The sequence below is a fragment of the Oncorhynchus kisutch genome, linkage group LG28 (genome assembly GCF_002021735.2).
Source record: "Oncorhynchus kisutch isolate 150728-3 linkage group LG28, Okis_V2, whole genome shotgun sequence".
NCBI classification, from domain to species: domain Eukaryota; kingdom Metazoa; phylum Chordata; class Actinopteri; order Salmoniformes; family Salmonidae; genus Oncorhynchus; species Oncorhynchus kisutch.
The window spans coordinates 30,118,589-30,145,788 of NC_034201.2; the positions used below are offsets into that span (position 1 = coordinate 30,118,589).

The 27,200-nt window shown below is 41.8% G+C and overlaps 1 protein-coding gene across 2 annotated transcripts in view; it reads right to left on the reverse strand.

Moving 5' to 3' along the window:
- Positions 1-261: 261 nt before the first annotated feature.
- Positions 262-27,200, reverse strand: part of robo4 (roundabout, axon guidance receptor, homolog 4 (Drosophila)) — a 38,763-nt gene continuing 11,824 nt past the window's right edge. Inside the window, exons 2-19 of one of the 2 annotated variants that reach the window (XM_020465111.2) lie at positions 23,016-23,348; positions 20,636-20,793; positions 20,074-20,194; positions 19,635-19,773; positions 18,936-19,063; positions 18,348-18,463; positions 16,476-16,707; positions 16,110-16,231; positions 15,384-15,555; positions 11,520-11,720; positions 9,794-9,836; positions 9,503-9,618; positions 8,776-9,075; positions 8,571-8,672; positions 8,118-8,265; positions 5,683-5,907; positions 5,025-5,386; positions 262-2,465 (exon numbers count right to left, since the gene is read on the reverse strand). In XM_020465111.2, coding sequence (XP_020320700.1) covers positions 2,212-2,465; positions 5,025-5,386; positions 5,683-5,907; positions 8,118-8,265; positions 8,571-8,672; positions 8,776-9,075; positions 9,503-9,618; positions 9,794-9,836; positions 11,520-11,720; positions 15,384-15,555; positions 16,110-16,231; positions 16,476-16,707; positions 18,348-18,463; positions 18,936-19,063; positions 19,635-19,773; positions 20,074-20,194; positions 20,636-20,793; positions 23,016-23,348 — 3,272 coding nt within the window. In that variant the 3' untranslated portion in view covers positions 262-2,211. The remainder of the gene's footprint in view (positions 2,466-5,024; positions 5,387-5,682; positions 5,908-8,117; positions 8,266-8,570; positions 8,673-8,775; positions 9,076-9,502; positions 9,619-9,793; positions 9,837-11,519; positions 11,721-15,383; positions 15,556-16,109; positions 16,232-16,475; positions 16,708-18,347; positions 18,464-18,935; positions 19,064-19,634; positions 19,774-20,073; positions 20,195-20,635; positions 20,794-23,015; positions 23,349-27,200) is intronic. The other variant, XM_031808418.1, reaches the window with a different exon arrangement.

Genomic DNA, 27,200 nt, shown 5'->3' on the forward strand with positions numbered 1-27,200 from the left:
CAGGCTATAAAAAGCTGCCATTTTGGCACAGGCCTAACCCAGCGGTACCATGTGTTTGTGTGTAGGGGGAGGAAGAGTGTGTGTGTGTGTGTGTGTGTGCAAATGTGCATGAATTAAGTGTGTGCATACGCTTGTGTGTGTGTGTGTGGGTGGAGTGGGGACTGGTAGCTTTTTGTGCTGAGCATATGGCCGTGGGGTAGTGAGCACTGTGATATGAAGGCTAATCCCTCTGGATGTGTAGGCTACACATACGAGGAAAGATGAAGACACTGTTGTGTAATGTCATTTATTTGTTTGTGGTAGTGGGAAATGGGGATTAACACTAAGTAACAACTCAATACAGACTAAGGCAGCAAACTCTTTCCTTGCCAAATAAGCTATTGACCAAAGCGTAACAAACACACACACATTTAACCAAATATGAGGAGATGCAATACAGAGCGATCAGCAGTGATCTGAGACCAGCGGGGCCAAAATGATAGACATTGACAAAGATGATCTTTTCCTTTTAATAATATTTTTTAAATGGTTATATAACCCTCCTGTTGTACATCCTCTACATTACAAGGACAGAATATTTTGTAAATGCCACTGAATATTACATTTTATTTAAAGGTTTAGTGTCACATTAGGATTAAACTGGATGTAATTTGAGTTGGTTTCAAAATATTTGCGGGAGATCATCCTGATCCACAGAATGCGATTGGTAGTCTCAAAATATAATTAATTTGTCTTGGTTGGCTGGTCTGTTTTTGCTTAAGCCAACTTGTGGTTGTCTTACCAAACAACTGGCAAATTTAGAAAGGCAAGGATGAAACACAGGCTAATATCCACTGCTACTTGAGAAAGACTTCCTGGATTAAACATGAATTACCAAAAATAAGTTATCAGACTGAAATGTATACGTTTTTATTCTCAATAAGGCCACAGTAGAAGACACTTAGTTATGCTTCAAATAGTATTATTAAGTCATGCATAAACATTTATATCAAATGAATAATTATTCCTCCTCTCCAATAATACACATTTATCCAGTCCTACTGAACCTATTCTTACAGAAGGAAGAGCTTTACATCATGAGAAAAACATTCTACTTATTGCTAAATGTATACATATTTCATTTAGGTACACAAGTACATAGGGACAAATCCTAACTTCTGACATGGGAGTGTGTTTGTCATGTAGTCATGTATTAATATCAAAAGGTGAATTGCGAGAGAGAAAAAGTTGAGTGATGCACACACATCTGACGTCATGCCTCAGCCCTTAATGTTTAGCATGAAGTCAAAGGGAAGAGAAATTAAACTAAATCTGAAACAGAACACAACTACATCGTCCAAATTCTAGTGTAACAACTTAAATATTTAGCTCTCATTATAAAGTCAATAGAGACAAAAGCACATTTAATAATGAAAAACATGATAACTTTAGACCGTCTTTTGTGAACAAAGGATGATAAAAAGAAGAGGCAGAAAATGGGTTGGAAAGTCACAGTGTTCATGGTTCATTAAATAAAATCAGTCGCGTTGATTTACATTCTATTGCAAATGAATGATCAGTGAATATTCTGTATAAATTCTCTCTGGTTGTTTTCAATACACTCGAATATGGTAGGATCATAGCCTGGTTAAACCAGACTACTCCCATCATTGTGCGTTCAGTTCAGTCTGTTTTAACCAGCAGGATCATGGCCCATGGAAGATTCTGGAAGAAACTAAATGCACTACATTACAGTAATAGTGCCACTAAAATCATAACACTCCAAACTTTTTAAAAGTTGTTTTTGGGGCTGGCTGCGGTTAAACTCTTGACCATCCCAGGTTAGGACAAATGGAGAACACAAATTGGAGGAGGATCCATAAAAATAGAAGATGCCTATTCTAGGAATTCTATTTTCATGGGAGAGACTGCCCTGAGGTATTGTGGGAAACATAGTTCAGGTAACCAATAGTGGTCTGGATGGGAGAGGTTGAATGGTCAACTTAATTTCATTCCCAATTACATCTTCTACTCATGACTTGTTGTAAACCACTCACAGGAAAACAAAGGCCACTTCCTAATTCATGAATGAAACATAAAATTACATCGTTTTTCTCCTGATTTTCTATGAGTAAATTAAATGCATGTCTTGGCATTGAAATGGACTTCACAAAAAACGTATCATCAATCCAATCATCGCTGTGAGGTTGTCCTTGACCCACCCCCTCGTCCTCAAACCCTACCCCCTCCGGTGGCTTGGCGGTCCTCACAGTGACGGTCAGCACGACAATGCCCCCAGGTGTTGCAGGCGGGGGGTGCATCTGCCTGGGAGGTGTACTGGGCGCGGTACTGCGCCTCCATCTCCTCCACCCAGGTTGTACTCCAGTCCCAAACAGGCATGGGATCCAGCTCCCCGAAACACTCCGCTCCTTCATCTGGAGCCGGAGGGAACAGGGCACTGAGGGGCGACGCCGGGGGAGAGAAGTCTGGAGAGGAGAACCAAACTAGAGTTATCACACACACACAGATGCATGATACCATGACGCACCAGCAGACACCATGTGGAGAGATATATATGATACCATGATACAGAGAGATATGACAACTGATAGTTTGGACACACCTACTCATTCCAGGGTTTCTTTATTTTCACTATTTTCTACATTGTAGAAAAATAGTGAAGACATCAAAACTATGAAATAACACATAAGGAATCATGTAGTAATCAAAAAAGTGTTCAACAAATTAAATGTTATATTTGAGATTCTTCAAAGTAGCCACCCTTTGCCTCGACGACAGCTTCGCACACTCTTGGCATTCTCTCAAGCAGCTTCATGAGGAATGCTTTTCCAACAATCTTGAAGGAGTTCCCACATATCATGAGAACTTGTTGTCTGCTTTTCCTTTACTCGGTGGTCCAACTTATCCCAAACCATCTCATTTGGGTTGAGGTCAGGTGATTGTGGAGGCCAGGTCGTCTGATGCAGCCCTCCATCACTCTCCTTCTTGGTCAAATAGCCCTTACACAGCCTGGAGGTGTGTTTTGGGTCATTGTCCTGTTGAAAAACAAATGATAGCCCCACTAAGCGCAAACCAGACGGGATGGTGAATCGCTGCAGAATACTGTGGTAGCCATGCTGGTTAAGTGTGCCTTGAACTCCAAATAAATCACTGACAGTGTCACCAGCAAAGCACCCCCACACCATCACACTTCCTCCTCCATGCTTCACGATGGGAACCACACATGTGGAGATCATCCGTTCATCTACTCTGTATCTCACAAAGACACAGCGGTTGGAAACCAAAAATCTAGGACAGATGTGTCTTGTGTTTCTTGGCCCAAACAAGTGTCTTCTTATTGGTGTCCTTTAGAGGTTTTTTTGCAGCAATTCGACCATGAAGGCCTGATTCACGCAGTTTCCTCTGAACAGTTGATGTTGAGATGTTGAGATGTGTCCGTTACTTGAACTGTGTGAAGCATTTATTTGGGCTGCAATTTCTGCTTGATGGTGCTTGATGGTTTTTGCGACTGCACTTGAAGAAACTTTAAAAGTTCTTGACATTTTCACTATTGACTGACCTTCATGTCTTAAAGTAATGATGGACTATCGTTTCTCTTTGCTTATTTGAGCAGTTCTTGCCATAATATGGACTTGGTCTTTTACCAAATAGGGCTATCTTCTGTATACCACCCCTACCTTGTCACAACACAACTGATATGCTGAAACACATTAAGAAGGAAAGAAATTCCACAAAATAACTTTTAACAAGGCATATCTGTTAATTGAATGCATTCCAGGTGACTACCTCATGAAGCTGGTTGAGAGAATGCCAAGAGTCTGCAAGGTTGTAATGGCAAAGGGTGGCTACTTTGAAAAATCTCAAATAAATTTTATATTTTATATTTGTTTAACACTTTTTTGGTTACTACATGATTCCATGTGTTATTTCATAGTTTTGATGTCTTATTATTCTACAATGTAGAAAATAGTAAAAAATAAAGAAAAAACCTTGAATGAATAGTTGTGTCCAAACTTGACTGTACTCTATATGACAACTGATACCATGATACAGAGATATGACAAATGACACCACGATAAAGAGAGATATAACAACTGATACCAGGATAAAGTGAGATATGCTAACTGATACCATGATACAGAGAGATATTACATGGCAACTGACATCATGATAAAATAGATATGATAACAGAAATGTGATACACGCACACTTAGCAATCCAATTTGTATAATGCACAATCAGGACTTTTTCACTGTGGCAACACTCCTGTATTAAAAATAACAATTGGGCAAATGGAGTAAAGTTGGCCGTATGCACATTTGGAGAAAGGACAAAGTGATTAATTAAATGACAGTCTGAGAAAGATTACTCGCGAGCGCCTTCAATTTGCTGAGAGCTCCTAAGTAAATCGGCAGTTGCCACCCCTGAATCCTGAGTTTACCCCCTACCTCACATACACACACTCCACTGTGTGTGTCTGTGAGATACACTCACTTAAATCACATCGATCTGTCCCATAAGGTCAGTCTCAGTGGCCACACAAGCACTGACATTTTCCACATGTAGTCCTCCCAGAATACAAGACCACTGCTTAACTCTAGTCTAGGCTACATCCCCAGTGGAAACAGAGCATGCCGATAAGCTACACAAAGGAAAACTGGTGACACCTGATCGTGTGGTCAATTGCTTTTCAATTCCTTTACCCGGGGGAATAAAATTCCATTTATGAGTTGCAAAGTCATATAGACAATGTTCAATTAATGAATAAACATAACCCTGATGTAGCCTGAGACATCCACCAAAAAAATCTTCTTACACAAGTATATCATGACCAAACTATAGAGGCTAGACGTAAAAGAGGAATCTGTTGTAAATCTGACTCCAAGGCACCATTTTAGGATCGTACAGTATGGTAAGAGTTCACCACCTAGTGGTAGTTGGTGACAAGACAGCTCAATCTCAAGTAACCTGTTAAAGTATGAAATATAATTAATGTGTGAGTACATTTTCTCTAGTAGTCTTGCCTGAGAAAGAGGCTCCACTCATGGACTCTGCGGCCACAGTGGCCAGCACGCCGGCAAAGTTGGCATCGTTTATGAATGAGCCGTCCGACGAGCTGATGAAGCTGGTGCGGGCACTGTTAGCCATGTTGCCCTCTGACACCGACCCCCAGCCGTTCCACAGCGAGCCCTCCCATTCACTGCAGAGCGACAAGGGTGTGCTCTGGAGCCGGGCCCGTCGAGAGCCCATTGACTGGGACTCCTGGTCGTCAGTCAACCTGTCCTCCAGTTGGTCGGAGGGGAGGAGCCCACAGATGTAGCCCAAAGTGGGAGTGGGGGAGAAAGGGCGGGACAGGGAGGAGGAAGGAGGATTATCCGGCATTGTGCTGGAAACAAGAAGTGAGGTAAGATGAGAGGTGAATGAAGTAAAAACTACTGATTCCGGTAAAGCAATACTGTACTAAAATAACAGACATTATTGTAATATCCAACACTATTTTACTAATAAAGAGACTGGCTATTCAAATATTGAATATTACTGACCAAAATTTTGGTTGTCTTTAAATGCCCTTATCAATCGATGTAGTAGAATAGAATGTGTCAAAGCACAGCCCCTCAATGACTCTGACAGTAAGCCTCTCACCCTCTATTTGCCACCCCTTGGTTTCCATGGCAAACCTACCTGCGCCTCTCGGCCTTGGGGCTGAGCTCCAGGTACTGGGTGACTTCCTGTGAGGTCATTGTCGTGTCCTGCTCCTCGTCTAATGACAGGCAGTAAGAGGCAGTGGACAGGCGGCTGTAGGAGGGGAAGCCCGTAGTGTTGGATGGGGGGCCACGGAGACCGGACGCAGCACACACAGACTGGTGAGACCCGTCATCCACCATCAGTTTAGTGGACCTACTGGACCTAGGTGTGACAAAAAGCTCAGAAGGTAATTTCCAATAATTCAGACTAAATTCATGAGACATTTATAAGTTATATTCTTCAATAAATCAACTTGTGAATCATAAATGAATGAACAAAATGGCTAAATCACAGATTGGGCCTTTAAGCCCAAATATTAGCATTTATTTATATTAGGTATAAGCAAAAGATTAAAACCTAGTGTATGAGAAAATCATGCAGGTATTTATACTTTGTGCTTAGTTGCCTAAATGTACTGTACAGTCGTGGCCAAAAGTTGAGAATGACACAAATATACATTTTCACAAAGTTTGCTGCGTCAGTTTGTATGATGGCAATTTGCATATACTCCAGTGTTATGAAGAGTAATCAGATTGATTGCAAATTCCCTCTTATTAAGTCCCTCTTATTATTGAATTATTGTTCTTGCTCTGGCAACCATGGTTACCTGTAAGGAAACACGTGCCGTCATCATTGCTTTGCACAAAAAGGGATTCACAGGCAAGGATATTGCTGCCAGTAAGATTGCACCTAAATCAACCATTTATCAGATCATCAAGAACTTCAAGGAGAGTGGTTCAATTGTTGTGAAGAAGGCTTCAGGGCGCCCAAGAAAGTTCAGCAAGTGCCAGGACCATCTCCTAAAGTTGATTCAGCTGTGGGATCAGGGCACCACCAGTACAGAGCTTGCTCAGGAATGGCAGCAGGCAGGTGTGAGTGCATCTGCACGGACAGTGAGGCGAAGACTTTTGGAGGATGGCCTGGTGTCAAGAAGGGCAGCAAACAATAAAGAATGGTACCAACACATCCTCCGAGAGCAACTTCTCCCAACCATCCAGGAACAGTTTGGTGACGAACAATGCCCTTTTCAGCATGATGGAGCACCTTGCCATAAGGCAAAAGTGATACCTGAGTGGCTTTGGGAACAAAACATTGACATTTTGGGTCCATGGCCAGGAAACTCCCCAGACCTTAATCCCATTGAGAACTTGTGGTCAATCCTCAAGAGGCGGGTGGACAAACAAGAACCTACAAATTCTGACAAACTCCAAGCATTGATTATAAAAGAATGGGCTGCCATCAGTCAGGATGTGGCCCAGAAGTTAATTGACAGCATGCCAGGGCGGATTGCAGAGGTCTTGAAAAAGAAGGGTCAACACTGCAAATATTGACTCTTTGCATCAAATCAACTTCATGTAATTGTCAATAAAAGCCTTTGACACTTATGAAATGCTTGTAATTATACTTCAGTATTCCATAGTAACATCTGACAAAAATATCTAAAGAAACTGAGGCAGCAGACATTGTGAAAATTAATATTTGTGTCATTCTCAAACTTTTGGTCACATCTGTAGTTACAATAAATTCCCATTTATTTTGTGATAATAGTACTATTCCTTGAAAGAGAATATAGTCGTACTACAACTCGAATTTAAACATTTTCTTTGTTAAAACTGTGGTTACATGTCATTCATGGTCATGTAAATTGGCGCATGTTGGTTGCTGTTCTATGAGCCGTGTCAAGGCCCTGTCATCGAGGCTAAGAACAGGGAGGAAGTACAATCATTTCCCCCAGCGGGAGACATGAAACCAGTTCAGGCCATCCGGTTTGACTATAATGGCAGAGGAAAAGGAGGGAAGCGGAGCGCAGTGGCTCATTAGAGAGTGGGGAATGGGAGAAACTGTGATAGATTGGTGTCAGGAAGAGGTTAAAAAGAAGTAAACATGGGAGCCCTGTGGCAGAGCGTGAGAAACACACGGCTCATAGATGCTCATATGTGCTCAGATATAGTGTAGATGACTGGTCTTATTGATTCAAGGGGCTAAATACAAGGTCCATAAGGAAGAACCCTTTGATTCTTGGTTATTGTTCAGAAGTATTTCTCTGAGAGCACCAATCATCAACACACTACAGGGAGTTATTAATATAATGCTACAGCCAATGAAAGATGTAACATTTATTGAGCTCAGTTTCATGAGTATTCTCTCATGTGTGGTAAGTGTTAGTCAACATAAGTAGCCTTGGTTTTGAGACTGGGGCAGGACGTCTTGAACAGTGGCACAGGGAGAGGGGGAGCAGGATTGGGGAGTATTGCCAATGCCTGTGTGTCTCTGTTTGGATGTGTGTGTGTGTCTGTGTGGGTCTGTTTGCGTGGGTGTCTGTGTAGGTGTGGTTATGTTTGTGTGTACATGCATGCGTGTGTGTTCCTCACCCTTCCTCTGAGGTGAGGCTGTGTGTGTCAGTGGTGTCCTCCATGGGCAGTGGGGGTGGGGTGGGGAGCATGTCCACCAAGTGCAGTGAGGCTGAGTGGTGCAGGAAGCGGGACGAAGCCAGGGGCTTGACGCACTCGGAGCGCCCACCTGGAGGAAGAATACACACAGGAACCAAGGTCAATACAACAACACTGTCAAGGACAGTGGTTCTGTACCATCCATTCCTGGGGGAACCTTCGGGGGTGCACATATTTGTTCTAGCCCTGCACTAACACAACTGATTTAAGATAAGCAGCTAATTTCCAAGCCCTTGATTAGTTTAATCAGGTTTGCTAATGCTGGGATAAAACAAAAACGTACATACCTGGGGTTCAGTGAAAACACTGGTTCTAATTGTCCCTGAGCATTAAAAGCCTTTAGGGTATGAGTGGTGTAAGATGACAGTACAGTACCTGATGGGAGATGGCTGAGCCTCTGTTTGTAAGGCACTCCCCTCACAGCCAGTGCCTGGCTCCTCGATGACACCAAGGGGGCGCTGTTCTCTGCATGGAGCTCTGAGGGAGGAGACAGAGTCTGTGATTCAAAAGTAATTACAGATTGATGTTAACCAATAGCAAGGACATCAAAACCATTTAAGAAGGCTGCATTGACTATCACCTCGTTTGTAATTCTTCTCCCATGACTCCTTGAGCACGCCCATCTTGGGCTGGGCTGGGGGCAGGGCCTGTCCATCCTTGACCAGCATGGTCTTGACAGCGGTACGCACCGCCTCTGTGCCGCGCTGGGAGGAGTGTGAGGAGGAGGTGGTGTGGCAGTGGGGCCTCTTGGGGCATCGGGTGGGGCTGTTGAAGGTCTTGAGGCCGTTTCCCGTCAGGTCCACGTAGAACGTCCCATAGACACCGCAGCTGTCGGGCACGATGGGGACAGCAGAGTCCAGGGAGCCAGGGTCCTTCTTGGCTGTGATTGGCAATTATGGAATAAGAAGAGGACCACTATCTGTTATCCTCAATGATCTTAAATGCTGTGCATCCACTTGTGTGGATTTCAAATGCTGTGCATACACTTGTGTGGCTGGAATTATTTTAGAGTTATCGATCTAAGATTGGAGAAATTCTGAGGCAGAATGGATCAAGTGTATTGTTTAGATAGCAGAGGTGGTTCACTGAGCTTCCATAATGAATAGCAGAGGTAGCAGATGAATAGCCTCAGACCTAAAAAATATATGTTAAAAGCCTACTCTTTTAGCACACAGGGCAAACTAACTGAGTACCGAGTTATATTATCAACTGGTCCAGGGCCAGTCTTTTTATTCAACTCATAATGCTTACATTAAGAACTGTGGTAGGATGAACTGATTCTAGACAAGCTGTAGAGCAAAACTCACTGGTCTTCCTGAAGCCGGGGTTCTCCTGGCTCTGAGCCCACATGCCCTGGTACTTCTCGCCACTCTGGGCCGGACTCCACGCACCCGAGATCCATGGTGAGTCTGGGGCCGCCATTCTGCAGAGACGCAGGACAATCAATCAATCAGTCAGTAAATCAGTCAATCCCATGTATTGCATATGGTTAAAATGGCAAAACTAGGAGGCACATACAGTGGATCAGATCGTATTATACACATTACAGAACAAAGTAGTGAAATATTTTTCAATGAGCGACACGGTCTTCCACCTACCGGTGTTTGATGATTAGGTCCTCACTGGCCAACCTGTACAAACCTGCAAAACCCAGAGTAACAGTCACTTGGTTTATTTCACAATGAGGTATCACAGCTTATACAGGAACATTAGAGATGTTCATGGTAATCCTGTCATTCAACACTATCAATCGTATTTATAAAGCCCTTTTCACATCAGCTGGTGTCAAAGTGCTATACAGAAACCCAGCCTAAATCCCCAAACAGCAAGCAATGCAGATGTAGAAGCACATGCTTCCAGATCATTATAGCATCACTACAACGATATAGATGCTAAAGTGTCCTTAATATAAATTCTCACATAGAATTTACTTTGAATGATGAGAAAGTCAAACGTAAAAACCAACCTATGTAAGTAAAAGCATGCCTGCTACTATACAACCTTGTGGTGTAAAACCTCTAGTTATACATCATATACAGTGGGGAAAACAAGTATTTGATAACCTGCAAAATCAGCAGTGTTTCCTACTTACAAAGCATGTAGAGGTCTGTAATTTTTATCATAGGTACACAAAAATCCAGAAAATCACATTGTATGATTTTTAAGTAATTCATTTGCATTTTATTGCATGACATAAGTATTTGATACGTCAGAAAAGCAGAACTTAATATTTGGTACAGAAACCTTTGTTTGCAATTACATAGATCATAAGTTTCCTGTAGTTCTTGATCAGGTTTGCACACACTGCAGCAGGGATTTTGGCCCACTCCTCCATACAGACCTTTTCCAGATCCTTCAGGCTTCGGGGCTGTCGCTGGAAAATACGGACATGCGCTGGCTTGAGCAGGGGGACCTGCGTGCGCTGCAGGATTTTAATCCATGATGGCGTAGTGTGTTACTAACGGTTTTCTTTGAGACTGTGGTCCCAGCTCTCATCAGGTCATTGACCAGATCCTGCCGTGTAGTTCTAGGCTGATCCCTCACCTTCCTCATGATCATTGATGCCCCACGACGTGAGATCTTGCATGGAGCCCCAGACCGAGGGTGATTGACCGTCATCTTGAACTTATTCCATTTTCATATAATTGCGCCAACAGTTGTTGCCTTCTCACCAAGCTGCTTGCCTATTGTCCTGTAGCCCATCCCAGCCTTGTGCAGGTCTACAATTTTATCCCTGATGTCCTTACACAGCTCTCTGGTCTTGGCCATTGTGGAGAGGTTGGAGTCTGTTTGATTGAGTGTGTGGACAGGTGTCCTTTATACAGGTAACGAGTTCAAACAGGTGCAGTTAATACAGGTAATGAGTGGAGAACATGAGGGATTCTTAAAGAAAAACTAACAGGTCTGTGAGAGCCGGAATTCTTACTGGTGATCAAATACTTATGTCATGCAATAAAATGCAAATTAATTACTTAAAAATCATGCAATGTGATTTTCTGGATTTTTGTTTTAGATTCCGGCTCTCACAGTTAAAGTGTACCTATGATAAAAAATTAGACTTGCTTTATATGCTTTGTAAGTAGGAACACCTGCAAAATCGGCAGTGTATCAAATACTTGTTCTCCCCACTGTAGCTAAAACCTCTCTTTTTTTAGCCAAATAACACTCAAACATTAAAACCTGATTAGCAGCTAACGCTGATTACGTAGCCATTACAACAGAGTTGACTAGCATAGCATGACATATCCATGCTAAGATAACCTTGCTAAGCTTATGCTAAAGATACAACATATAAGCTAGCCCCCACTTCTAGCCCAGACAGACCTTTAGCCTTGCCGTGGCCTCGTCCCAGGTGGTTGCCGGGTCGTGTGTGGCGGCGGTACAGGCAGAAGGCCATCACCATTAGGATGCAACACAGGAGGGCACCAATGCTTCCGATGAACACAGGGTTCCTCAGCACAGCCAGGACCAGAGTCAGGTCCCTACTGGGGCTGTCTGACTGGGGGGCCCCGGACCTCCGGGAGTCTGTAAGAGGGAGGGAAGGGAAAGAAAAACAAGACATAAATAAAATAATTAAAACACAGAGAGAGGAAAAGAGACAGACAGAAATAAAATAAGGCAGAGACAGAGAATATGAAAGAGGGAAACACTATCACACACATGATTGGCAATGTGGGCGCACACACACACACCCCGAATCCACCCAAAGTAGTGGATTTGGCCATTTCAGTGCTATTATTGTGAAGTGGAATCATTTATTATTGTGAAGTGGAAACATTTAGGAGCAACAGGGAAGCAGCGAAGTGGTAGGCCACACAAACTCACAGAATGCGACCGCCGAGCCTAAGATCCACATGTGCGATGCCAAGCATTGGCTGGAGTCGTGTAAAGCTCGCTGCCATTGGACTCGGGAGCAGTGTAAATGCATTCTCTAAAGTAATGAATCACACTTCACCATCTGGCAGTCCAACGGATGAATCTGAATTTAAGGTCATTGAGGTTAACAGATAGTGGTCCTCTTCTTATTGCAGCATTGCCAATCACAGCCAAGAAGGACCCCGGCTCTATGTTCTTTTGCAAAGAAAAAGCCGTATCTCAGACTGGCCAATAAAAATAAAAGATTAAGATGGGAAAAAGAACACAGACACTGGACCGAGGAATTTCCCAGACAGCATCCCGGAGTCGCCTCTTCACTGTTAAAGTTGAGACTGGTGTTTTGCGGGTACTATTTAATGAAGCTGCCAGTTGAGGATTTGTGAGGCGTCTGTTTCTCAAACTAGACACTCTAATGTACTTGTCCTCTTGCTCAGTTATGCACCGGGGCTTCCCACTCCTCTTTCTATTCTGGTTAGAGCCAGTTTGCACTGTTCTGTGAAGGGAGTAGTACACAGCGTTGTACGAGATCTTCAGTTTCTTGGCAATTCCTCGCTTGGAATAGCTTTCATTTCTCAGAACAAGAATAGACTGACGAGTTTCAGAAGAAAGTTCTTTGTTTCTGGCCATTTTGAGCCCGTAATCGAACCCACAAATTCTGATGCTCCAGATACTCAACTAGTCTAAAGAAGGCTAGTTTTATTGCTTCATTAAACAGGATAACAGTTTTCAGCTGTGCTAACATAATTGCAAAAGGGTTTTCTCATGATCAGTTTGCCTTTTAAAATTATAAACTTGGATTAGCTAACACAACGTGCCATTGGAACACAGGAGTGATGGTTGCTGATAATGGGCCTCTGTACACCTATGTAGATATATATATATTTTTTTAAATCTACTGTTTCCAGCTACACTAGTCATTTACAACATTAACAATGTCTACAATATTTCTGATCAATTACATTTTATTTTAATGGACAAAAAATGTGCTTTTCTTTCAAAAAGAAGGACATTTCTAAGTGACCCCAAACTTTTGAATGGCAGTGTGTGTGTGTGTGTGTGTGTGTATATATACATACATACATACATACATACATACATACATACATACATACATACATACACACACACACTATTTTTTTTGAGCAAAGGGAACACTAAAATAACACATCCTAGATCTGAATGAATGAAATATTCTTATTAAATACTTTTTTCTTTACATAGTTGAATGTGCTGACAACAAAAATCACACAAAAATGATCAATGGAAATCAAATTTATCAACCCATGGAGGTCTGGATTTGGAGTCACACTCAAAATTAAAGTGGAAAACCACACTACAGGCTGATCCAACTTTGATGTAATGTCCTTAAAACAAGTCAAAATGAGGCTCAGTAGTGTGTGTGGCCTCCACGTGCCTGTATGACCTCCCTACAACGCCTGGGCATGCTCCTGATGAGGTGGCAGAGGAACCCAGGGCCAACCACACAAGCATATGGTCTCACAAGGGGTCTGAGGATCTCATCTCGGTACCTAATGGCAGTCAGGCTACCTCTGGCGAGCACATGGAGGGCTGTGCGGCCCCCCAAAGAAATGCCACCCCACACCATGACTGACCCACCGCCAAACCGGTCATGCTGGAGGATGTTGCAGTCAGCAGAACGTTCTCCACGGCGTCTCCAGACTGTCACATGTGTTCAGTGTGAAACTGCTTTCATCTGTGAAGAGCACAGGGCGCCAGTGGCGAATTTGCCAATCTTGGTGTTCTCTGGCAAATGAAAAACATCCTGCACGGTGTTGGGCTGAAAGCACAACCCCCCACATTTGGACGTCGGGCCCTCATACCACCCTCATGGAGTCTGTTTCTGACAGTTTGAGCAGACACATGCACATTTGTGGCCTGCTGGAGGTCATTTTGCAGGGCTCTGGCAGTGCTCCTCCTACTCCTCCTTGCACAAAGGTGGAGGGTTGTTGCCCTCCTGGGTTGTTGCCCTCCTACGGCCTCCTCCACATCTCCTGATGTACTGGCCTGTCTCCTGGTAGCACCTCCATGCTCTAGACACTACGCTGACAGACACAGCAAACCTTCTTGCCACAGCTCGCATTGATGTGCCATCCTGGATGAACTGCACTACCTGAGCCACCTGTGTGGGTTGTAGACTCAGTCTCATGCTACCACTAGAGTGAAAGCACCGCCAGCATTCAAAAGTGACCAAAACATCAGCCAGTAAGCATAGGAACTGAGAAGTGGTCTGTGGTCCCCACCTGCAGAACCACTCCTTTATTGGGGGTGTCTTGCTAATTGCCTATAATTTCCACCTGTTGTCTATTCCATTTGCACAACAACATGTGCAATTTATTGTCAATCAGTGTTGCTTCCTAAGTGGACAGTTTGATTTCACAGAAGTGTGATTGATTTAGAGTTACATTGTGTTTAAGGTTGCCTTTATCTAATATTAGGTTTTGGTTGAAGATCTGATAACATTCGGAATCATAGATTTGCAAAAATAGAGAAAATCATAAAGGGGGCAAATACTTTCACGGCATTAGACAAGCAGTCTAATTATGATATGTTTTACATGTAGTGGTATTTTAACCAATCAGATCAGATCTTTTGTCAACAATTAGGCAAAATATCAGAATTGTGCCTACTTTATCTATATAAACACTAACCAGTCGTATAAAGTACTTAAGTAAAAATAAATCGTTACATTTCGTATGATTAGCAGGATAGGAAAACGGTCCAATTCATGCACTTTGCAAGAGAACATCCCTGGTCCTCCCTACTACCTCTGATCTGGTGGACTAAACAGTAAACACAAATGCTTTGTTTGCAAATTATGTCTTAGTGGAGGAGTGTGCCCCTGGTTATCCGGAAAGTTTAAAAACAAGAAAATCGTGCTGTCTGGTTTACTTAATTGTGAAATGATTTATACATTTACTTTTGATACTTAAGTATATTTGATCAATTACATTGCCATTTAATACTTAAGTATATTTAAAACCAAATACTTTTAGATTTTTACTCAAGTAGTATTTTGCTGGGTGACTTTCACTTGAGTAATTTTCTATAAATATATCTTTACTTTTACTCAAGTATGACAATTGGGTTGTTTTTTCACGACTGACACTAACACATAGTGTTATACACATCTGTTTCATTCATCTTCAAACCTTCCAACCCACATTGATGCTTTCAATGAACTGGACTGCAAATGGCACAAATCTACTTATTGTAGTCTTGTTTTATGTAAGGTTTCATAACCCTGTGGTGTTTGGTTGACCATACAGATATCTGTGGCGTGTTGTCACTGACCGATGACCAGTCTATGGGGGTCACTCTGCACCCCGACGCCAGCTCCGTTGACTGCTGCCACCTGGACCCAGTACTCTTTGTCTGGGTACAGAGGGTTTATTTCCAGACTGTGGGTCCCACTGTCCACTGTCCAGTTCAAGTACTGCTGCTCCTCCAACTGCACACACCACAACTGGACAGGACACACACAGCTCAAAGAGGGAACCAAGGAAGCATTACAGAGAACTGTGTGTGATTGCATGTGTGTGTGCGAGTGTGTGTGTGTGCGCGCGCACGTGTGTGTGTGTGTGCACTCAGGTAACAGCTTCCACAGCAGGGACACTATGAAACTCTGGTCAGGGAAAGCAGGCTTTTGTTCCAGCCCACACCTTTGATTAATCTTATCATGGTCTTCTATCAGGACTGCTTAGTTGAATCAGTCATTTTGCACTTGAACAAAAGCTTGCACACCAGGGTTGCAGAGGGCCCCTGTCAATACAATGTGTAATTAAATTGTGAATGTGAATTTAATATGGTAAACACAGTACAAGGTTATTGAAAAATTGGATTTTTTCAATACACAACATAATGTCAGGCATATAGAGAAAATAAACTCACCCTGGAATTTCTTGCATGCTCTCAAAGATGTCATAAAACACATTGTGGAGCATACAAGAATGCTAGGTGCTCGATTTTTCAGGCATAGATACAATAAGGTAAAGGTGTAGGTAGCCATCTTATTCTTACCTGGTATCCCTGGATGATGCCGTTGTGAGCTTTGTGGGGTGGAGGCTCCCAGGTCACATAGACCGTGTCATTGTGGTCAGGGGACCTTGTTATGGAGACGGCCTGAGGTGGGGCGCTAGGCACTGCAGGAAGATGGAGTGTCATGAAAATAACAATACATGTGTAAAAAACACACATATGACCCATCTTGATTCAAATCATAGTTTTTCATCTTCATAGTACAGATTCGCGCAAAGGACCACCTTTATTCAATAAAGTCGGACTACTCCTGAGCCACAGTATCCAAAGACACACCTACAGTAGATTTTCATACTTTTTGGTTTACAGTTGATAACAGCCTGCTAACTTTTTTGAACCCTTCCTTACCTGTTTCAGGTACACGCAGGTGCCTGGTGTTGCTCTCCCGGCCATACAAGCTGCTGCCGTAGGGACGCACTTTGAAGTCATACTTGTAGCCCCTCTTGAGCGGGCCGACCAGTGTTTGAAAGTTGGGTAGTGGCACTCTCTTAGCAGCCCAGTCCGAACTGGCGGGCAAGAGAGAGCGACAGAGGACCTCGAAACCATCCAGGTATTGAGGCTGGGTTGGGAAAGACTGGAGCTGAAAGAAAAAAAAGGAAAGATAGATATCAAGCATTAATGAGATTTCCGCTTTTGAGTGTAGAAACCAGGGTTGCAATGGGAGGGTATATTACTGGTAACATTTGCATTTTACCAGTAAACTACCAGAACTTTGGTAACTTTCAGGTTTGGGGAGAATTTTATCACACGACATCTAGTGGCCATTTTGGGAACTTCAGATTATCACAGGCGTCTTATTATCTATAGCCTTCTGTGTGGCCTTATCACATGTCAAATATATAAAATAATCAAATACGAATATTAAAAATAAAAAATAAATACACTGGCAAAGCTGTAAAACATTAGCCTAAATATAAACCATAGACTTTGTGAATACCATTGGTGTTTAATATGAAATATATATATTAAAACAATTACACACCTTTATTTATATTACTAAATATAAACCATAGACTTTGTGAATACCATTGGTGTTTAATATGAAATATATATATTAAAACAATTACACACCTTTATTTATATTACTAAATATAAACCATAGACTTTGTGAATACCATTGGTGTTTAATATGAAATATATATATTAAAACAATTACACACCTTTATTTATATTACTAAATATAAACCATAGACTTTGTGAATACCATTGGTGTTTAATATGAAATATATATATTAAAACAATTACACACCTTTATTTATATTACTATGTCAATATGTCTTTTGTTGTAAATCTTTTGCAGCCAAACTGGTGGCAGTTATGAACAAATTAAATAGTTAGAGGAGTTGCAGAGTTAATTGAAAACAATGCCATTGTTGATTATATTCTTTTTTCATGAATTAAGCTATTTCCTCTTTAACCATGTGAATGTAAAAACATTTTTTATTTAACCTTTATTTAACTAGGCAAGCCATATGGTATATCCACTTGAAACTCATGGATAATATGGACGCAGATATAAAAAATGAAAAAAATGTATTCAGGTATAAATTGCCAAAGTTAACATAGATTGTCATTGATTTCTTGATAATGTTCAGTAATTTTTGTAATTATGGCAGTTTTGAATTCTTTGAATGTTATCTGTAGCTAGATTTCCATCCAATTGGCGACAGATTTTCATGTGAAGTCTAAAATCCGCATAGAGAAAATATGTGCATTTTGCCACCAGTGGTGTGTTTCCACCAAACGGACTTGTTGCGGATATAAATCAGTGCGTGATGACATAGACGATTTTGTGTGCACTAAGTTTTCATGTATATCAATATTTTCTCATGAAGGCATTTCCATTTCTCGCATAACTGATTTTAGAGGCACAAAAAGATCCCACCATGTCAAGCGAACAAATGATCTGTCGTCATTTATAAAATTGTACCGAAACTTCCTGTTTCCATCACAGCTGTCAGAAAAAACATTTTACAAGCGGTTTGCCTTTACTCACATAAAAAAAACAGGATGGAAATGTGGTTTGTGACATGAAAATATTGTTCTAAACAAATAAAAAATGTTAGTTTAGCAAAAAGGTAAATTCCTTACATTAGGAGTTCACTATTGAAGTGTTAGCTGGGGGATACTCTCTCAACGTCTTGATGCAGTCATCTGTTATGTGAAAACAGTTCTCATAGTAATACATGAACCTCCATGTGACGTGTCTGATGTCTGTACCTTCCACTGCACTTGGGACATGTTGGAGTTTGGAGTCAGCACCGTCACATTCTCCAGAGCTATGCGCAGGTCCGACAACTCTCTGTGAAGGTCCCTCTGTCTGGTGCTTGCAGCTCCTGTGAAGGAGCGAGAAAAATCTTCATAGAAAATAATGTTGTACACTTTTCTATTCATAAATTGAAATTCCCTACGGGCACTGAAATGGACACAAACTAAACTCCATGTAACGAAATGTCCCATAGTGCTCCTAAAAATGGTTTACTTTGAACCACACTCATTTCCTCCACCATCTCACAAACATCATAAAAAGTAATGTTTTTGTTTGTGTTACATCCTGCTGCAAATATTGTGAATAATATGGTCCTTGATTAGCATTCCAGTAGAGTTTTCTGTATTTCCCTGGGAGAAAGAAATACATTCTATTCTAGCTGTAAGGAAATAGGATAGGATCAACTTTAATTTCCCTCAGGGGGAAACTGTCTTAGACAAACAGTACTGCTGTATGCAAAATAAACATGGTACATTACACATTCAACAAATACACAACACATAAATGTAGTGGTGAAGGCTCAAGCTAAGTACTCTTACCCTCCACCACAAGCTGTGCGCTGGCGGTGACCACCCCCACGTCGTTGACAGCTGTGCAGGTGTACCTCCCAGAATCCTGTGGTGTCACGTAGTAGATCTGGAGGCTCTGGTCAGGATTCACTAGATACCTACAGACATGACACAGCAACCAACACAACATTCACTATAGAAACTGTATGAAATGATTAGAAATCAAAGAATTACTTATTATTATGAATATTATTGCATACTAATAATGCATGTTATGACACATGTACTGCCTGTGCAGTAGAGTAGCTCAAAGAGACACAAAGATTACACCCCCAAGACTTTTGTCTACTTTAATACACAAGTGAATATGTCTAAATACTTTTGGTTCCTTAAAATGGGGGGGGGGGACTACGTACAAAAAGTGCTGTAATTTCTAAACGGTTCACCCTCAAATTAAAGCTGACAGTCTGCACTTTAACCTCATAGTCATTGTATAATTTCAAATCCAAAGTGCTGGAGTACAGAGCCAAAATAATATATATATTGTCACCATCCAAATACTTTTTGACCTCCTGTATATAATAATATAAGCCATTTAGCAGACGCATTTATCCAAAGCGACTTACAGTCATACATACAAACCACATGTTGTAAACCTCATGTCAAGAAAGGTTTCTAGTGTAGATTTAATGGACAATAAAGTTTTTTGGGTTGAATCAAGAATCAGACCTGCCGTTGGGCAGAGGGCCCTGCACTCGGCTCCACTCCACAGCTGGCATGGGGTCTCCTTTAGCCTCGCAGTAGAACTGGGCAGACTCTCCTGTCCCCACCGACACATCCTGAGGCTTCAGCACCAACACTGGCTTGGCTGGGGATGGAGAAAGCATGGGCAAATACACAAATGATGGTTATTCATATCATATCTCTAAGCATTCAATTCCATGCTATCCCTTATATCAATAGCAAACACTGACATACCTTTTTCACACTGATGTGCCGACCCAAACTGTACTGTGTGGACTCTGTTCTTTTCACATTTTCATTTCCAGTACCGTTCCAGCAACTATGGTGGATGCATAACCAGGCCAGCAAAGTACAGCTTGGCTCAGTATGGTAAAAAAGGTTATTGCTAAAATGGTCCTGTACATGGAGTCAGGGTTCATCTTACCTAGGACAGACAGGCGTGCGGCCCTGCTCTCTCTTACTCCCACAGTGTTGGAGGCCACACAGATGTACACGCCAGAGTCATTTTTCTGGGCTGGGGCAATTATCAACTTCCCATTCAGTTCCTATAGATCACATGGGGATCATGCACATACAGTTACAAATAAACAAGGATTTTGGGGGGGATAGTTCTTCATCCAAGGTGACATGTCCTCTTTTATTAATATTGGAGGAAAATGTATGAAGCAGCCTGTGGATTTAATCAAAATGTTGTACAACAGTGCCCTCTATTGGCAATACCGTGTTACCACTGATTTGATTCGAGAAATAAGTATTCAAAACAGTCTGCATTTCAGCTCCTGCCACCTCTGGAAATTAGTTCAAAAAATGAATTACAATAATATAGAACATCTGTTCCATATTATGGAAAAACCATAGTGTCTTGAAAATACATTTACTGCACAGAAATGCACACTGACAACTGTCCCATTGTCAATTTCTAATTTCAAAAAGCATAGAAAGAAAGCCCTCCAAAGCATGTAGCTGTTTTATTAAGGAGGTCTCACAGTGTAGTGCGGATTGGTGTTGTTGATGAGGACCCCGTCTTTTCTCCAGGTGGCATTGGGCTCGGGGTGGCCTACCGGCGGGCTGCAGTTCATCACCGCCACCTCCCCCACAGCCACCTCCACGTCACAGGGCTGCACCCGGAAGTCCTCACGCAGGGCTGAAAGAACACACAGAAGTCATCCATTCATAAACAGTGGGTTTGAGACTAGCTGGTGCACAAGGCCATAACATTACATTGGATAACAAAGTCAAAGTCAGTCTACAAGCCTGTAGTTAATAAACATTGCCTGGGAAACATGTGCCCAGCACTACACGCACCACTGTCTGCTTGACTTGACTTTTGACCACCGAAAATTTGCAAGGCTTATAATAAACTAATCTAATGATTTATCTTATTTCACAGTACTATTACCACACCATAATCACACTATACGTTTTGGACCACATCGCACAGCTCTAAATATCCATATATTTTATACACGGAATACACAGTGCTTTTGTCCAGTGTTGCCACCTCAACAACCTCATATATTCTCCAGAGGTCCCAAACAATTCATAGAGCAAATTTGATATTAACACAAGTACATGACAGACAAGCCTGACGTCTTTGCAGGGACTTGTCATGTTTACTCAATCGTTAAGAGTCACTGTGAACCATTTCAGTTGAAGGTCTAAGGAGCTCCCTTCCATTATATCCAAAAGGACAGAGACAATGGCATTTTCCCCTTGCATGTGTACATTACCACATGTTTAGGATGTCTGTTTAAATTATCACTGATGTCCTAATGCAATACCTATGTTATGACACCACATGGAATCATGAGACAAAAAGTATTAGGCGTCTACTTGGTCACATGTATGGTTACAATGGTCTAGTGCCATAAACTACTACTGGAATATCTCCACTCTTCATCCAATGCTGGACTTCTTTAACATGTATTACGGGTATTCTTGAACTCAATAATTGTCTAGCTATGATAGAGAACTTAGCACAACTCTTGAATTAACAGTGCTGCATGGTTCATGACTGTAGAGGCTACTAACCAAACCAGTTCAACTATTACTTACAAAATGTCACAATTGCACAATTATCTTATTGAGACTAACCTGGATAAATAAAACAGTTAAACGCAAACTATACTACAATCGATCTGCTTCTATAACTCAATCGAAAGTAAAGTGCCAATGGCTCCATGCCTCCACCACGTACTGCTCCAGGGAAGTCCCCCCAACAAGTCAATCAGCCACTAATTATACCAGCCAGCTCAGGAATCCAGTGGTCTGTGGGTGACCCTATTTTGTGTGCAAACAGAGGCTGGGGGTTAGGGGTAAATTAGCAGTGTTTGTCCCGGGAATGTGGTAAACATTGATTTTGGACCCCCTTTAATTTCAGTTTGCTGCAGCTAGCGACTGGAACAAGCTGCAACAAACACTCAAACTGGACAGTTTTATCTCAATCTCTTCATTCAAAGACAAAGACATTCATGGACACTCTTACTGACAGTTGTGGCTGCATTGCGTGATGTATTGTTGTCTCTACCTTCTTGTCCTTTGTGCGGTTGTCTGTGCTCAATAATGTTTATACCATGTTTTGTGCTGCTACCATATTGTTACCATGCTGTGTTGTCATGTGTTGCTGCCATGCTGTGTTGTTGTCTTAGGTCTCTCTTTATGTAGAGTTGTGTTGTCTCTTGTCGTGATGTGTGTTTTGACCTATATATATATATATATACACATATAAATATATATATTTTTAAATCCCAGCCCCGGTCCCCACAGGAGACCTTTGGCCTTTTGGTAGGCCATCATTGTAAATAAGAATTTGTTCTTAACTGACTTGCCTAGTTCAATAAATGTTTTTAAAAATATGTATATATAATAATAATTCTACTCTCGCTTTCTCTCTGGAGCATGGGTCTGTGGTTACTGCAGGCTTTCCGTGGACCTGAAGGATAATATATCAGCTTGATATCACATTTAAGATCAGCATGGAGGGAGAGAAGTTAATGGGACAGGATGTAGGAGCCACAGAGGGCCATCCAACCAGGACAACAGAATGTATTCTAAGGCCAGATTTTCACATGCATCTGGCATAGTGTTTTTAAGTGCTTGGAAGGCAGCTGTGTGTGGCTTTGGTTCCATCTCAGTATGATCACACCTGAGTCAGCCAATCAAGCCCTTGAGTGGTTTATTAGTTAGTGTGCCCACTGCTGAGACGGATACATAGTCTCTTCACTCACATGATCTATAACAGTGGGACCTCTTTATAACATGGTACCCCTCTTCATCCTACTGTGCAATTATTTCTGCATGGCATCTTGGAATTTATAACAAGATACGCATGTCCATCTAATTTGAAAGACATCCCCACAGTCTTACCTGCGATATAGAGGGAGGCGTTGCGGCTGGTAGCCTTGCCAGCGCGGTTCCTTGCCATGCAGGCGTACACGCCCTCATGTGACTGACTCCGCCTCCCTGGCACCACGCTGAGGAAAAAAAGGCTGCCCTCCGATAGGACGATAGGCCGCGATTGGCTGTCCAGCTTGTCCATCTCCAGGGGCTGGCCATTGCGGAGCCACTCAATAGAGGGCTCGGGTGTGCCTTCGGCGCGGCAGGAGAGGGTGGCGGGGCTGCCTACCTTGACCACTACATCTGAGGGGTGGTGGACAATCCGCGGGCGCACCTCCACCACATCCGTCCTCAGTCTGGAACCTGGGGGGAACAAGAACAGTGGACGGAGGAAAGATGGAGAAATTCAGGTTCTGTCAAAGTAGGCTATTGCGTCTTAATTCACAGAAGATCTGAAAATAGTTTATTACTATTACAATGCATACTATGCATTTAGCATCGAATGGGATCCAAGACGATTAAGTCATAGTTGTTTCCCATGAGAAGCAGTAGGCCTATAACTTCCATTGTCAACTAAGTCAAATAGATAGGCCTAAAGCTAACAAATAAAACCAGTAGAAAATATCCTGCTGAAAATGCAGGTTCTTTCAAGTTCAAGTTGTATTAGTCGTATGTACTGGATTGCTTCAATATTTCCACATAATTTCCTAGCTCATGATGCCATCTATTTTGTGAAGTGCACCGGACCCTCCTGCAGCAAAGCACCCCCACAACATGACGCTGCCACCCCTGTGCTTCACGGTTAGGATGGTGTTCTTCAGCTTGCAAGCCTCCCCCTTTTTCCTCCAAACATAACAATGGTCATTATGGTCAAACAGTTCTATTTTTGTTTCATCAGACCATAGGACATTTCTCCAAAAAGTACGATATTTATCCCCATGTGTAGTTGCAAACCGTAGTCTGGCTTTTTTATGGCAGCTTTGGAGCAGTGGCTTCTTCCTTGCTGAGCGGCCTTTCAGGTTATGTCGATATAGGTCTCATTTTACTATGGATATAGATACTTTTGTACGATTTCCTCTAGCATCTTCACAAGGTCCTTTGCTGTTGTTCTGGGATTGACTTGCACTTTTCGCACCAAAGTACGTTCATCTCTAGGAGACAGAACGCGTCTCCTTCCTGCGTGGTCCCATGGTGTTTATACTTCCGTACTATTGTTTGTACAGATGAACGTGCTCTCTTCAGGCATTTGGAAATTGCTCCCAAGGATGAACAAGACTTGTGGAGGTCTACAATTGTTTTCTGGGGTCTTGGCTGATTTCTTTTGATTTTCCCATGATGTCAAGTAAAGAGGCACTGAGTTTGAAGGTAGGCCTTGAAATATATCCACAGGTACACCTCCAATTGACTCAAATTATGTCAATTAGCCTGTCAGAAGCTTTTAAAGCCATGACATCATTTTCTGGAATTTTCCAATATGTTTTTAAGGCACAGTCAACTTAGTGTATTTACACTTCTGACCCACTGGAATTGTGATACAGTGAATTATAAGTGAAATAATCTGTCTGTAAACAATTGTTGGAAAAATTACATGTGTCATGCACAAAGTAGATGTCCTAATCGACTTTCCAAAACTATAGTTTGTTCACAAGAAATTTGTGGAGTGGTTGAAAAACGTGTTTTAAATGACTCCAACCTAAATGTATGTAAACTTACGACTTCAACTGTATATATGGGATCATCAGAACTCAAGACATCCCAAATGGGCACTTTCCTAAATTTGCGTGCAGCAGGCCAGGTACTTCTATGTGTGCTCAGACGTGCACGTTCCCTGAACATTATCAGGACAGAGAAACCAGACAGCGAAATGCTCATTGCTCACACCAAACAGAAGACAATTGCAAAATTTACAAAACTCATAAATGATGGTTATGAAGAAAAAAAACGACTGGTTTCTCACAAGTGTAGCAGGTTTTGAACTCTGCAAACTATGTTTCACCTCTAAGAATGAGAACGGTAAATGATTAAATAATACATCCATTAACAGAAATTAATGTAACCAAATGACAGGTATTAACAGTACAATTACTTGGCCTACTGGTGACATACAGTACCAGTCAAAGTATGGACACCTACTCATTCCAGGGTTTTTCTTTATTTTTACTATTTTGTAGTTTGTAGAATAATAGTAAAGACATCAAAACTATGAAAAAACACATGGAATCATGTAGTAACCAAAAAAGTGTTAAACAAATCAGAAACATATTTTGTATTTTAGATTTTTTTTATTCTCACCTTTATTTAACCAGCTAGGCCAGTTGAGAACACCTTTATTTAACCAGCTAGGCCAGTTGAGAACACCTTTATTTAACCAGCTAGGCCAGTTGAGAACACCTTTATTTAACCAGCTAGGCCAGCTGAGAACACCTTTATTTAACCAGCTAGGCCAGTTGAGAACAACTTCTCATTTACAACTGCGACCTGACCAAGATAAAACATAGCAGTGAGACAAAAATCAACAACACAGAGTTGTGCAGATGAGGATGTGCAAGTACAAATACTGGTGTGCAAAAGAGCAGAAAAACAAACACAAATTTGGGGATGAAGTAGGTGGTTGGTTGGATGGGTTATTTACAGATGGGCTATGTACAGCTGCAGCGATCGGTAAGCTGCTCTGACAGCTGATGCTTAAAGTTAGTGAGGGAGATAGAATTCTCCAACTTCAGTGATTTTTGCAATCCGTTCCAGTCATTGGCAGCAGAGAACTGGAAGGAAAGGCAGCCAAAGGAGGTGTTGGGTTTGGGGATGACCAGAGAAATACACCTGCTGGAGTGCGTGCTACGGGTGGGTGTTATTATGGTGACCAATGAGCTGAGTTAAGGCAGAGCTTTACCTAGCAAAGACTTATAGATGACCTTTAGCCAGTGGGTCTGGCGACGAATATGTAGCGATGACCAGCCAACGAGGGCATACAGGTCGCAGTGGTGGGTAGTATATGGGGCTTTGGTGACAAAATGGATGGCACTGTGATAGACTGCATCCAATTTGCTGAGCAGAGTGTTGGAGGCTATTTTGTAAATGGCATCGCCAAAGTCAAGGATCGGTAGGATAGTTTTACAAGGGTGTGTTTGGCAGCATGAGTGAATGAGGCTTTGGTGCGAAATATGTAGCCGATTCTAGATTTTATTTTGGATTGGAGATCCTTAATATGTGTCTGGAAGGAGAGTTTACAGTCTAGCCAGACACCTAGGTATTTATAGTTGTCCACATATTCTAAGTCAGAACCGTCCAGAGTAGTGATGCTAGTCGGGCAGGCAGCAATCGGTTGAAGAGCATGCATTTAGTTTTAATAGCATTTAAGAGCAGATGGAGGCCACGGAAGGAGTGTTGTATGGCATTGAAGCTCGTTTGGAGGTTTGTTATCACCGTGTCCAAAGACAGGCCAGATGTATACAGTTACACAATAAATGTTCCTTTTGTTCTATAAAGATTATTTTTATATCCAAAATACCTCCATTTGTTTGGCGCGTTATGTTCAGAAATCAACAGGCTCGAGCAGTCACGACATCGCAGAAGAAAATTCCAAATAGTATCCGTAATGATCGAGGAAACATGTCAAACGTATTTTTGAAAAGAAATCAAATTAATCGTTTACCTTTGATGATCTTCGGATGTTTTCACTCACGAGACTCCCAGTTAGACAGCAAATGTTCCTTTTGTTCCATAAAGATATTTTTTATATACAAATACCTCCGTTAGTTTGATGCGTTATGCCCAGGAATCCACCGGAAATAGCGGTCACGACAACGCAGACAAAAATTCCAAATTATATCCATAATATCGACAGAAACATGGCAAACGCTTTCTATAATCAATCCTCAAGGTGTTTTTCAAATATCTATTCGATAATATATCAACTGGGACAGTTGACTTTTCAATAGGACCAGGAGGAAAAATGGCTACCTCTCTGTTTTGCGCAAAAATCACACTGAGAGCCAACAACTGACCACTTACGCAATGTGGACGTTTACGCTCATTCTTCAAAATAAAGGCCTGAAACTATGTCTAAAGGCTGTAGACAGAAAAAGGAATCTGGTTGATATCCCTTTCAATGGGCAATAGGGATGCATAGAAAGACAGGGGTTTCAAAGAGTCACTTCCTGATAGGATTTTTCTCAGGCTTTCGCCTGCAATATCAGTCCTGTTATACTCACAGAA